At 31.9% G+C, this 15108-nt stretch overlaps 1 protein-coding gene across 1 annotated transcript in view; it reads right to left on the bottom strand.

The window, feature by feature from the left end:
• The window catches only part of LOC106680106 (uncharacterized), a 16758-nt gene extending 4024 nt beyond the window's left edge, over positions 1 to 12734 (bottom strand). The window contains exons 1-5 of the mRNA XM_014419596.2: positions 12568 to 12734; positions 10106 to 10313; positions 9839 to 10004; positions 8414 to 8530; positions 2031 to 2173 (exon numbers count right to left, since the gene is read on the bottom strand). Of these exons, the coding sequence (XP_014275082.1) occupies positions 2031 to 2173; positions 8414 to 8530; positions 9839 to 10004; positions 10106 to 10313; positions 12568 to 12650 (717 nt within the window). The 5' untranslated portion in view covers positions 12651 to 12734. The remainder of the gene's footprint in view (positions 1 to 2030; positions 2174 to 8413; positions 8531 to 9838; positions 10005 to 10105; positions 10314 to 12567) is intronic.
• Positions 12735 to 15108: the final 2374 nt, after the last annotated feature.

The raw sequence follows: 15108 nt of genomic DNA, 5'->3' as shown, positions 1-15108 counted from the left end.
TATTTTAATTTAGTAATAATAATTTAAAAAAAAATTACAGGAAAAACCAAACAGATAGAAAATATAAGTAATTTATGAAATATGTAAGTAACATACTAGAATAAAGAAACAAATATAAAGTTAAGTAAGACAAAATAAGCAATTAGTAATAGTAATATGTGGTGACCATAAATAATGACGAAGGTAAGAAAAGAACAGATTTTTTTTTTTAGTTTTTTTTCACCGTTATTACGCAAATCATGAAACAAAATAAAACTTTTATAATTGTTTTCAAGACGCGTTGTTAAAGTATTTGATATGAATTTTTCAAAAATCCGATTTACTAAAAACATCCGTCCTCTCGAGTACTTAATCCCAAAATTCCAGATTTGGGTGTGCTGTAGAAAGAAAATTAACAATCTCCTCAAATGATAGACCACACATAATTGTTATGACACAGAGAAAATTAAACATATATTCTAAAAATTGTATTAATAAGGAACGTACCAGTGATGCGGCGAGAGGGATGCGCAGGGATCTCTTGAGCTCTGCTATACCCCTCACACTTGGGGAATAGAGTGGGCTCAGGGATCCTCAGATTGATTGTGTAAATATTGCATATATTATTTTATCATTATGTTATTTTATTTATTTATTTTTCATACAGATAGTTTGATTATATTCATCTTGTCTATTCTTTTGTTTGTATATATTTTAAGAGAGTTTTTTTTTATTATTATTTTTTTATTTTATTTTATTTATTTTTTTTATTTTAGTATGTATGAGATCATTACCTATTGCCCATAACTGTGTGGCAGATTGTAATATCTATCAATAAATAAATATAATATTGAAAAAAAAAATAAGGAAAGTGAACATGTACACTGGCACACCCCGAATAGTGCCCAAAACATAAAACTTTATTTGAAATATTTTTTTGTTACAAAGGGACAATCTATCTATAGAGATCTCATTTCAAATGCAGTCTCGCTGATGGCAGTAAAGAGGACCATTGCAGTGAGTAATGTCATGTAAACACTACACTATTCACAAACATCCACTTGTGACGGCATTCAGCACCAACAAAGGAGTTCACCATGCAGAGGGCGTATCAGATTTGGGACCGCGTGTTAGGGAATTATCTGATAGTATTTGTGGTGTACTATCGCATCTACTGTCCCAATTGGATATTTCTCATTGTTCATAGCATTGAACAAATGCTTCTTTCATGTCTATAATTTGATCTGAAACTATTCTAGCACAAACTTCAAATAAATTATCTCTAATTGGAATATAGATAATTGGTCGTGTGCAGGAATAAATGGAAGATGTTCTGGGCGGTCAAAATGGTGGGTCTTGGACTACATCTGGACAAACGACTAACTCGCAATCCATACACAAGACTGAAAAGACAGGAAACTGCTTGTTGATTCCGACTATTACAACATTTACTAGACAAACGGTCTATACTTCCAATTTATTACAAAATACTGATCTACATGACAATGATAAGGTCTATCTGGACATAAGGAGTTGAGCTTTGGGGCTCCACTAAACCTTTTAATTTCTTTCGTATCCAATCCTTACAATTCAAAATCCTTCGTAAAATCCTCAATGCTCCTTACGTTGTCACAAATAAAATCATCCAAAAAGACCTTAATGTTCCCTGTGTAACCGAGCTAGCCCGAACCAGATATCAATCTTTCCATTATAAACTCCCTAACCACCTAAGCCCACTAGTTTCTGAACTTGCTTCCTCTTCCATTCCATTACCTGATGTTTTTTTACGTAAATATCATTAAATAAATAAAATAATTGCTTTTTTTTTACATTTAACACATTACGAACACCCCTAATGTTTCCTATTCTTTTATGATATTACCTCAAAAAATATATTATGTAGATGGTGTTCTTTGAAAGGTAACAATGAGTAACCCATAATAAATATATTTCTTAATAAATATTTTAGTAATCCGTGGACAAACCAATCCAAATAAGATTTTCATTTTTCGAAAATAGAATAAAATTATTTTTCCCAGCCTGACACTTACCAATGAGAGAGAATTGCTTTCAACAGTTTCCAACGGGAGGAGCTTTATCAACTTGTCCTGGGGGGCTTTCGAAAAAACTAATGCTGCGGCTTCCGGATCGAAGTTGAAGTTGAACTCAGCCCCGGGTTTGGTGTTCCCTCCGCCTGTATAAAAGAATTTTATTTTATAATTTATTTATTGTTATTTACAACTGTATACAAATATATACAACAAGTAAATTTGCTGTAGATGACATAGTGACATGATACAAACATGTGGAGAATCTACCCACTGGTAGAATCCAATAACATTCCTATAGAGGAAGATCTCGAGGCCATCTTCTTTTCAGACGCCTAGAAGGATTATTATGTAATGAAGGAGAAGCCAGGTTAGAAACAAGTGTATTTGGGTGGTTGAGAAGTTTATCATGGAAGGAATGGTATCTGGTTCTGGCCAAATCGGCAACATATGGAACATTGAGGTCCTGATGGATGACTTGATTTGTGACAAAGTAAGGAGCATTAAGGATTGGATTCGGGAGAAATTTGATGGTTTAGTGGAGCCCCAAAGCTCATCTCCGTATGTCCAGATAGGCCTTATAATAGTCATGTAGATCAGACTTTAAAAAGAATTTAATAATCATTTTGAGAAATATTTGAGGGTTGCTTATAAAAAAATAAATAAATGAACTTTCTGCCTAAAAAGTTTCTTTTTGATTTAATCTAATCTCTTTAAATTTAATTTAAAAGAGCAAGCAATGAAGATAGCAATGAATCAGTCTTTAATCCTTTGCGAAGGTCAAAGGCTCCAAAACTGAAAATATGTTAATATATTTATAAAAAGAATATCGTCAGAAGAACTCAAATTGTAATTAAGCTATTTATTGTGAGCCAACGTTTCGTCCCACTTGGCAGGCCATCGTCAGGGCTAAAAAGATAGAAACAAGTGAAATAATGTAACAAAGTAAGAGAATGTAGAACATTAAATAAAAGTAAACTAAGATGTGGCTAAGGATGATTTAAAATATGCAAGTGTTTATATAAAAATGATCAAAGAAAACAAAAATAACATGTTCAGTGAAAAGTATAAATAAACAAGAATTACAAAAAAGTATTAGACAATTAATGAAATAATAACATAATAACAAATAAAAAAGTAGATACAAATAAATAAATATAAAAATAAATAAAGTAAATACCGAAAGACAGAAAATGATGGAAATAAGAATAAAGTCGAGGTCAAGAAAAATAATACAAAATAGGACAGCCGCGATTATAAATGAAAGAAATCTAATAAGATAAATTATGAGCTTGAGGAGAATGCAAGGTATCAACAGGGCAGGGGAGTGGGGGGATTTCTCGCTTAACAAATGGCGTTACATTTGGAAGCAAACAGATATAAAATAACATTAAAATAAGATAATATTAGGAATGTTTCAAAAAATAGATAGACGTTATATGATAATAAACATAATAAGAGGGATGTATGATATTAAAATACATATAGTTAAACTGCAATAAATATATTGTATTTTACAGACGGTCACTCACCAATCTCAAATTAATATTTTCAATTTTCTATTATCAAAGTTTTTGTTTTTTATGTTATCTATAAATATGTTTAATGTTTAATTAAATTAAATTAAATTAAATTTAATTCAGTCATCACCTTTTTAGTGAGAACTCTTCATTACTTAAAATTATTCAGAGATGGAAGCTTGTTTACATTTCAACTCTCACTAATCTACTGGAAAAGTTGAAGGTAACTAACTATAAGTTACAATAATAATTTTAGAGAAATGAGTTGAGATCAAAAAACGTCCAAAACATTTTATTAATAATAACCAAAGTTTAGCCCCACTTTGCAGGGCTTCTTCAAATCTACATAAAAAAAATATACAAAAATTTTAAAACGGGTCTATAAAGGCAGGTCGAACCATCGCAGTTTAAACTACGATTTCTTAAAGTTCGGCTAAAATCAATAATTATCCACCGAGTCAGAAAAAAATAACCTTTAACTAAGTTAAACGATTTTTTTTTTTTTTAATTTTTATTGAAATTTACAACTGTGCATAGTGATACATTCAGTAAATTTAATGTAAGTTTATAATGGAATGGTACAGGCCTGTAGAGAAACTACCCATTAGTAGCTCTCTCATTAGTTAAAGGTTAATCTTGAAGTCTGGGGTTACACTTTACCAGACAATGATAGTCAGTTAAACTGAGATTTAGAGTGAATCTAAGTTTAAGTATGTAACCTTTCAGAAAACCTTCTATAGTTCCAGTTCCAGTTACAGTGTGTATTATTACATTTCTTTCCAAATTCAATAAAATGGATTTGATCGATATAAACGATTTGACAGTGGACGAAGACTTAAAATAATTCTTTGAGTTTAGTTTAGGTATTACCCGGAGTAAAAGTTGGGGGATATTACCCAAATTAATTATTATATGCTGGTATGGCTGGTTTTAATAAAGAACTACTTGTAATTTTCTGGTAATGATGGAGTGAACTGTATTTATAATAAATTGATGTCATGCTTTTCAAATGAAATAACCTTTATTCTTTCTTTATAAGTTTTCTGAAACAATTTGCTTTACGGTTTGAACAAAATGGTTACAATATGGTTAGTTTTTTAGTGATAGTTTTGGTTTCATTATATTAATTGATGAAAGTATTACGTTTTACTTGTTTGATATTCTATAACCGCAAATTTAACTTATCCTTAGTTATAAGTTTATCGTAGGCCACGCTCAGCGGAGAAGGGGGTGAGTTAAAGGAAAATAAAAAAATATATATAATCACAAAAGGAAACAATAAAGAATAGATTACTCCTTAGGCGCCACGTTATTTTTTTCTTGGAAATAACGAAAACCCCGAAGCATTATACCCACAATATAACTAAAATATACCTCTATATAAACATTTGTTGAATTATGACCCCTGGTGAATACCTTTACATGTAGATAACAGAAAACCTAGGGGTGTTACCTGTTGAATTATCGTAATATTCCGTGAACAAAAAAAAAAAACATAAGTAAATTAACAAGTTGAATGCAGAGAAAGAACAACTGAACTATATGTACAAAAGTTTAATAATACTAAGATATCTATATACAGAGAATGAAAAAGGAAAAAAAAAAGAATGCTTATTTATTAAAACTATTGTTTTTATAAATAAGATTATAAATAAACGTATTTATAAAAAAAAAAGAATGCAATTAATAAAACAATTGTTGTTATAAAACTTATAGGTTGACTTATCCTTAACTTAATAACTATATTTACATTATTATTCTCTTATCCAGGACATGCTGAAGAAACGTCACTGCACTATATCCCCACTTCTAGTTTTAATGACCGTTCATTGAAGTAAAACACCATAATTTTGAAAAACAAAACATATATGACAACATTTCACATATGGTTATATTCGAGTTCAAACAGTACTGACAGAGGGCCTTTAAACTATTAACACTTCACAATTAACAATCGTAACGTGTTCCGAAATCAAACTGTCATCTTCACTAAACCAAAACCCATTTGTCTGAGCATACGTGTTCAAAATCAAAAACTGTCGCCTTCACAAAAACAAACCCAGTCGTCTAAAAACATATCTCTCTTGTTTTGTTTTCACCATGACAACCGTAACACAGATTGTCTACACAGATCTAGCCTGTGTTTTTATTTCACCATGACAACCGTAACAATTCTTGGGGCTTGAAGGTTGATTCTGGTGTGAATGTGAAGATGGAAGAAGGGTTCCCTCTTGGTTCTTTTTCCTCATCCTTCTGCCGCCGGCGCCTCTCTTGCCAGGGTGTGACGTTTTACTCCCTCATCATTATTATCAGAAGAGTCCTTCTTGAAGAGTTCTGTCTCTTTCTTCCCCTCTGCAGGTCAAGATGGCTACTCTATTGGTTCTTACCCATATTTTATTCGGGATCAAGACGGCTGCCCAGGTCTCCTACCGCTTATCTTTGCCACTAGATGGCATAATGAATTTCAGTTCAGAAGTGAGGGGGGACCTTTCTTAAACACTTTGCTCAGGCAATAATGAAAAAAAATATTCCGTCCTCAGCCAAATAATTTTATAGAATGGTCGAGTGAAGATTTTTTCCCGCTATTTCGACTGTCAATAAACGGCAATTGAATAAATCTTAAATTTAATTGGACCAACAATTTCTAACATTAGTGATAGGAATTGCGGCTAAATTTGAAGGTACTTGAGCCCTAAAAATTGCAATTGAATCATGAAGACTGAATAGATGTGATAAAGATATTCTTTACAGGTGCCGATGTGCATTTATTTCATGTTTACTTAAGTTTAATTTTCTAGATATCGTTTATAATTACTTTTTTATTATTTAATCAGTTTTTGTTTTATCGATTATATGGTACTTTCATTTAGATATTACATATCCTACCTGTATTTTATTTATTATTATTATTTATTATTAAAACAGAGCTAATGTTACTGCCAATACTAAGGTACCTAAAATTTCAATTAACCATTTTCGGTTTGATTAAATGTTTATGGCTTACCTCCTCTTCCCACCAAGTACAGCTTGTTGCCAGCAAATGTTTTTTTAGTATGCCTCTTATATATTTTCTTAAAATATAAGACGCCCTTAATTCCTTTTGTTGGTTTGTATTTTTGTTGAAACTGTATTTCTATTTCTTTTCAAAAGTGTGAGATTTTTTTAAGTTTAGATGATTCGGCTGTATATTTTTAGCAATGCAAGAGATTTCCTTCCTTTCTAGCCAGAGGAAATTCTGTGAACAATTTTTTATTTCATAGCATACGTTGTATTATTACTCAGACAATAGCGTAAGAATTTAAATTGATTCAATTATAATTATGTAGTATATATCACAGAGGACATCATTAATACAAATAAATTAGAATCATACATTATTTGGCCTGTCTTACACAGCTTGACAATTACCACATACAATGTTATTCCAATCTATGATTTTATTGAAAATGATTTTTTTTTAATGTTAAATAATTCTATATTTATTTTCATTTGCATGTTCTTGAAATTCTTTACACCGTAAAATTATCGCTAAGCGTGCTGTAAAGTTTATCGAATTTATGTCGAAACCAGTCTCACGAAAAAGTAATATATCCTTCGCTTTATTGCCACCTTATCTTCAGTCTAAATATGTACACTCACTGATTATATTAAGCTCTTCTCAGTACAGACAATATGTCAACAGCTCTCTGAATCCCATTAATTAATTACAAATCTTTAGGAGTATTCTTTGATTGATTTGATTTGAGACGTCTTTTTGGTTTACCGCTTATAGCTCAACCGGACGGTTAGGATTGTAAGAATGATTTAAAAAACATATCTGAAGAAAAAATTGGCAAAAAGCATCTTTTGATTGATTGTTGTATAAAATCATTTTTAAGTCCAGTTCCATTCGTACGTTTCAGCAATCTTCATATTTCATGAAATACAGATTTGTATCCTTCAATGAATGTATACGATTTGAGCACTCTCTACTGGCTTTCAATACCAGTGACACGGCTGACAGAGAAGCACTGAGATCTCTGGATGCCTGCTTCGCCTTCCGCATGAGGTTGACAAAACCTGAATATAAATATTCTATACAGTTGCCAATGTGCTTTTATTTTATTTTTACTTAAATTTATTTTTCTCGATACTGTTTATAAGTACTTTGTTATCGGAGGAAGTTGGTCCGGATGGCGGTTAATAAGGGTATCAAAATAATAATAGAAAACTATTTATTGTTAAGCAAGGTTTCGCCCAACTTTGCAGGGCTTCCTCAGGGCTGTCTAATGTTAGTACAAAGAACAACTCAACGTACAATGTGGCGCGAAACATTAGCTAGCAATAAATTAGTTTTCTTTTACTATTTTGATAGCTTTATCGTCCGCCACTCGGTGTATCTTCCTACAATCTACTTCATACGGTCGACAATCTTCTTCACTTTGTTATCATTTAATCAGTTTCGTCTAATCGAATATACTTTCATTTATACATATCATATTTGTAATTTTTTGTTATATTATTGCTAATATTATTTTTATTTTTTAAGTACTACTATAATCATTTACTGTTATTAGTTTGCTTTTCGCGTTTATTCCGTGTCGTTTATATATCACAGTTTTCTATGGTTTGAAGATGATCTGTATTATTATAACCTTCCTCTACTTTGGATTGTTTCTTTACTATTCATTATTATTATTTTAATTAATTTTAGGACCTTTTCTTACATTTTTCATTATTCGCTTTGTTCATTTTCTATGTAACATTTGACGGTATGAATATAACCTTTCTTAAACATATGTTCTTACTTTGACTTATATAAAAGTCGTAAGTACAAGCTATTGATATTTTATATTTTTCAATATCAAAATTCTTCATTGCTCTTACCTTTGTATGAACCTCCCAGAACGACCATTTCCTTAACATCCTCCAGGAACTTTGGGTAAAGGTGTATGGCCAGCGCTATGTTAGTCAGCGGTCCTGTACAAAGGACTGAAATTTTCCCTGCAATCAAAAGGACATTCAATTAAAACTATTGGACATTGCTGGATGATTTCATAACAACAAAAGCTCTCAAATAGCAGCGAAGGAATGATAAATCGTCTTGAGCGGCCACTAGATTGTCATCTAGAATGACAGTCTGACTGATATGAATGAGTAAGTGTAAGCCCGACTGAAATTTGTAAATGAGATATAGAAAAGTAAGAATCTTGTGCAATGTCTCTTTTAGTACAAGAGCCCAAGAGGAGAAAAAAGGCAGTTATCTCACCCCAATTTTTTATTACTTTAATGGAAACTATGTATAATTAATAGTCAATATTGATGAGTCTGTCAAGTATAGTTAGGGGAATAAAAAAAGGCGGCTGTTTCAAAACGATAAAAAAAAATCATTTTTTATTCGGAGTTCTATGTCTTTAAAAGTAGATACAATTCAAGAAAACCTAAGAGAACATCATTTAAAGAAGAGTAAATTTTCTAAAATATGAGCCCTAATAGAATTAATTACGTTAAATATTTTTCGAGACATAGCTTTTTAAAAAGCAAAATTTCATAAAAATGTTGTTGTACTCTCCTTTAAATAATGTTCTCTTAGATTTTCTAGTGTTGTTTACAGTTTTTAAGATATACAGATAGATCTCCAAATGAAAAATTAATGTTTTTTTAAGGTTTTGAAACAGACGCCATTTTTTATTTCCCTATCTATACTTGGCAGACTCATCAATTTTGATTATTAATTATACATAGTTTTCATTGAAGTAATCAGAAATTAGGGTGGATTACTGCCTTTTTCTCCTCGTCGGCTCTTGTACTATTTCGACTTGTTAATAGTAATATAAAAGTGGAATATCGATATCAAAATATTATTTCGCGTCAAAAATTAATATTTAATTCTAAAACCGCGCTTAAAATATTTTTTTTTTTATATGAAATATCGATATTTTGATTAAATAATTTTGGATGTTATCGGTATTTATTGAATTTCTTGCAGGTCAAAATAATTTAATTGAAGTTATGAGGTGTGTGATAATTTCTAGAACGCACATTGCCTTTGAATTTTTGGTTGGCTATTTAATGCATTTTTTTTTTTAATTAATTTTTTTTTCTAAAACTGATATAACCGGTTACAGAATATCGATTATTATTAACTAAATATTCATATTTCGATATCAATATATCCCGTACCTATCCTGACGATGTCGAAACGTTGTCTGGATAGAATTAAATCTTTTGGGCTCTTCCAATAATATCTTAACAATACTCTCCCTTTCTTCACTTAACTAATTTAAGATATTAAATTATAAAGAGATGAACCTGGCTGAGCTTTCACTATGTTGACCAGTGCCAAAGCCGCATGCAGCTCAAGCAGTGGAGGATTCGCCGGCCTCTGGTACACGTCGCCGAACCCGTCGTCCCCGAAATAGTGGTCGGACTCGACCTGGAAGGCCATCCCGTGCCCACTTCCACTGTATATTGGTATCTGTGGACTGAGTTGAGTATCAGCGGTTTAATAATATGTACTTTTATTTCCAAGACCATTTAAATCTATCAGCTAGTTAAGAGTGTACTAAAATAACATACATCGGTCCGGTTGGCAACTTCGAGGACCAGCCAGGCGTTCTGACTGCCGTTGAGTACTCCGGTGTTCCCCGCGACGCAGGTCACCGCAAGAAGCTCAGCGTGACTCCTGCGTGACAGCAGCATCAACATCGCCATGGCGTCGTCTACCCCGGGGTCTGTGTCGTGGACTACCATCAGGGGCCAACTGCTCTGTTTGGCAGCCAGGTACCTGCGAACAAGACAAAAATCCTGGATGAGATTTTTGCATTTAATTTCGTTATTAATCTGTTTATTCAACAATTGGTACCGTCAACTTAGGACTAAACAGGGAAAACATTTTAAGAATTTTTGAAAATTTCAACCCCATAATTTTCTTTTTGCTGTTACAAGCATTAAAGGACCAATTAATTAATGAAAGGGGCCGCCCATTGCTCAGTGGTTAAGACACAGTCTTACCAATTTGATGTCTATTGGCGGTGCCGGTTCGAATCCGGCCTGGGACGTTGACTTTTTTCATTAAGTGGCGGTCCCACAAAATGAAGAACTTTGACCCCCAACCATGGTAGGCAGTATAGGACTCCAATGGGCGTCTTGGCCGAAAAAAAAAACAAATTAATGGAAGCAGACAGTTTAAAAAAAAAAATGAAGGAATATGACGGAGCTCGCAATATATATATATATGATTGACGGAATATAAATTAGAGGGAGGGGTCCGAATTGCGGAGTTCAAGAATAATAATTTATAGCCAACGTTTTGACCAACATTGAAGGCCTTCATCAGGGGCAAAACAAAAAGGCTAAAATTATTGGAAAAAATAACTCAAATAGTAATTGTGTTATTTATTACCAGCCAACGTTTTTAGGGTTTCTTAAGGGCTAAAAAAAAAGATACAATTAAAATATTGTAACAATGTAAGAAAATAAATAACATATAATTTAAGTTAACTAAGGTGTGGCTAAAAAGTATTTATAATATGTGACAATTTGTATTAGAACAAGCAAATTTAATTTTCTTTATTTTTACATACAGTTGTTACTTTTTTATATTTATTTGTAATTTATTTATTTTTTATTTATATTTATATATCTATGTATCTAAACTTTTATCAATTATATGACATATATATTACGAATTTATATTCTATTTATGTAAAGTTTTAAAGTGAATATTAGCTGCATTGTGTGCTCTATTTTTGTCAAAGTGGAGAATAATAAAGAAAGAGAAAAAGAGGAAAGCCACATTGGGTTCAAAGAGAAAATATGACGTAAAAGAGGTACAAAGAGAAATAGGAGGGATTTACAAAACAAAAAAAACCAATAAAGTAAAGAAACAAGTAAAAAAAAAAGATAAAAGAACTAAAGCAATGAAACGAAAAAAAAATGTCATAATACATAGTATTATGTTCTAAGACAAAACAATTGTCTGATTAAATTTGAATAAGTATGCTGTGTAGCTTGCAGGAATCTAATGAAGTTGTTCAGAACATCTTTGTTGTTATAATAAAGTTTTTCCCTCCTTGACATATTTTAAATTATTTTTAGCCGTACCTTGGTTAATTTTTCTCATCAATTTCGTTTTTTCTAATCACCTTATAACCTAAATACTCAAACCTATCTACTTGTCCAAATGTATTTCCTCCAATATCTGTATCACCAAAATTGCTTCCGTTTTTAATGCTAACCATGTATTTTGTATGTATGTACATATATATATAAAATTTATTTTGTTTTGTATATATGTATATATAGTTGACCGTAAAAATTGATATATAGGAAGATGGTCAGGGTTGCGGTCAAAGGAGAATAGTTTACAACTCTTTATTTTCCGACGTTTCGCCCCACTTTGTAGGGCTTCATCAGGGCTGTTCAAAGCAAACGGGTGAACTGTCAATTTATGTACATCTCCTGTATTTTTTTAACTGTATATTTTACGTATTTTTATAATATAATTTGACTCTTGCCATTGTTACTTATTTTTATTATTATCATTGTATTTTATCTTTGGTTTTTTTATTCTTATCATTGTATATATGTATATATAGTTGACCGTAAAAATCAATCACTGCTCACCCGTTTGCTTTGAACAGCCCTGATGAAGCCTTACAAAGTGGGGCGAAACGTCGGAAAATAAATAGTTGTAAACTATTTTTGTTTCTCCTTTGACCGCAACCCTGACCATCTTCCTATACAGGAAAATAAATAGTTGTAAACTATTTTTGTTTCTCCTTTGACCGCAACCCTGACCATCTTCCTATATATTATTTTGTTTTGATGTCTCTAATTGATTTGAATGTGAATGTTAAAAGATTAAACAAATGAAAAATAATTTTATGCTTATTTCAAGGATTAGCACAGAGAGATAAGACGGAGAGTTTATGAGCTAATTGTAAAGTAAAATATTTAGCAACAATCTAAAGCGTGTTGAAACCAGTCGTTGCATAACTAAAATTAATAATTTATAGCTTTCATGGAGCGGGGGTTACCTGAATGCCTCTGCTGTTATGACAGCTAATATAGAAAGGAAAAACACGGCGATCATCCTTTTCATGTAGCTGTCGACTATCATGGAGGCTGTCGCGCGACCCAATGGCTACTGATGTTCTGCCTCAGCTTTAGCACTGTCGTGGATTCGAGATTGGAGATAAGGCAGGGATTAGGAAGGCACAGCCTGTGGGCGAATGCTGTATTGCGGCACCAGTGCCTTTATTGTCTCTTCTTAGTCTCGTATTTAATGGCTCCCAAAACATGACCGATGTTATTTTTCCCTCTGTAATATTTTGAAGTACAGTGTAATCTTGGTAATCTAAATTAATTACTGCAGGGGGTTGTTCGGATCACTGAGAATATTAGGAAATATACATAACTAATTTTAATGATTGGAGAAGTTTGTCGGGGTGCGGTCAGCAAAGAACAACATAAATAAACAAAACCATATTTATTTATTTTATGCCGGCGCTTCGACCTGAGTTTCAGGTCTTCATCAGGGCTATAGAACAAAAGAGATAACAAAAACATTTAGAGAAACATACAGTATTAACTTATATACCTATACTAAAAATATAAATATATATGTGCATATTAATATTCACACTGTAATTCAGATATAAGCCACTCACTATTTTTCATTGTCTGTCATAGTGTTCAATTTGTAGATTCAATTTATTTATTTATTTTTTCAGTTTTCTAGACACTACTTGCAAATCTTATATTATACATATCTTCTTACCTACATGACATTATATTTCATCGGTCACTATTTACAGTCTGTTACCATCCAATTCCACGATTATCAATTAATTAAAAAAATTTTTATTATTCAATTATCAGTTATCAATTTTTATCATTTATGATTTAATTCAATATTTTGTATTATTCTAAATTTTTTGTATACTATTCCTTTTGAATTGTATGTTTTTCTAAATGTTTTTGTTATCTCTTTTGTTCTATAGCCCAGATGAAGACCTGAAACTCAGGTCGAAACGTCGGCATAAAATAAATAAATATGGTTTTGTTTATTTATGTTGTTCTTTGCTGACCGCAACCAATCATTAATCTACGGTCAACTATCTACACCTCATAACTAATTTTATTTAATTAATTCTTTTTTACTTATTGTATAAGAAATTTGATAGTTAGCAGTATAAAAAAAAAATAAAAAGTTGGTTATTTTATTTTACTGAGACTTTTCTACTGCTCCTCCCAGACTGCCAGGGTATATCATTTCTTATCTGTTGTTTAGACAGTTATTGAAATGAGACATTGTTTCTTCATGCTTTATAGCAGTTGGTTCCTCAACTTGTCTTTGACCTTCTTCTTCTGCTTCCGTAACACTCTGAACGATTCCTTCATCAGTTTTAAATGTGAATTCATTCTCCCCACGACCTTCAACACCGATAACATTGACTGAAGCATCAGGGTGCATAATTTTAATCAAGGCCGAAATAATATGGGGTTGGCTTCATCATTGCTGTCTGATGATACTTCATAGATGCTCTCTTTCCCTAACAATGGGTTCCATGAATTGCGTATGGTATTTGACCGACAGAGTCCTAAGCAGGTTTGGATAACTGGAGTGTTGGAGTACCGAACTTCGAATTACGGAGATACACTATACTGGATTATGCCGATTCTTCTGCATTTTCCTCTACAAATCCTTTGTACAAATGTTGAAGTAAAACCACTATATAGATCTTAAAATTTACTACTATGTGAAATACCCTTAGCTTGTTTTTGCGATTCGGGATTATTCTACTATGCGCATGTTCTCTAGATATTAATCATTTTTTTTTTTGCTTTGAATTAAAAAATAATAATAAATGGTTGCAGAATGTTACAAATAACAAAATTGATTAATATACTCAAAAATTAAATCAGATTGGAGAAGATGGTCGGGGAGTGGGATTAGCAAAGAAAAACATAAATAAACCAAAAAAATATTTATTTATGCCAACTTTTCGACCTGAGTTTCAGGTCTTTATCAGTTTTAGCCAACCTTCTCCGCTTGACACCCTGATGAAGACCTGAAACTCAGGTCGAAACGTCGGCATAAATAAGTATTTTTTTGTTTATTTATGTTGTTCTTTGCTGACCGCACCCCCGAGCATCTTCTCCAATCAATAATCTACGATTAACTATCTACACCTCATTAAAAACTAAGTCAATTTTCAAAACTAATTAATAATACACTACAAACTCGACATACACATAAATCAATAACTCTGAGTAAAACAAAATCGTATAATAAAGTAATATAAGTGAAAAATGTGAACATATCATCCTTAGCTTACGATGCATAGATGATGACTCAAGAGCCGTTCGCAGCCCAGCGAGTTAAAGCTGGCCTGGATATTCAACTTTTATTTCTTTGGTGGTTCCACGAAATGAATACTTGACGCCCCACCATGGTTAGAATTAGGAGGTTACCTGAAGGCACCCTCTCTCCCTCATGTCAGAAGGGAAACCGAAAATAGCAATAGGGATTCAGTTTGTATTCAAAGGAAATATTTCTTTTTTAAATAAATATT

The sequence above is a fragment of the Halyomorpha halys genome, unplaced genomic scaffold (assembly GCF_000696795.3).
Source record: "Halyomorpha halys isolate HHAL.00 unplaced genomic scaffold, Hhal_1.1 Scaffold243.1, whole genome shotgun sequence".
Lineage (NCBI taxonomy): Eukaryota > Metazoa > Arthropoda > Insecta > Hemiptera > Pentatomidae > Halyomorpha > Halyomorpha halys.
Note: the sequence above shows the minus strand (reverse complement) of the source record. Positions and strands in the feature narration are given on the sequence as shown.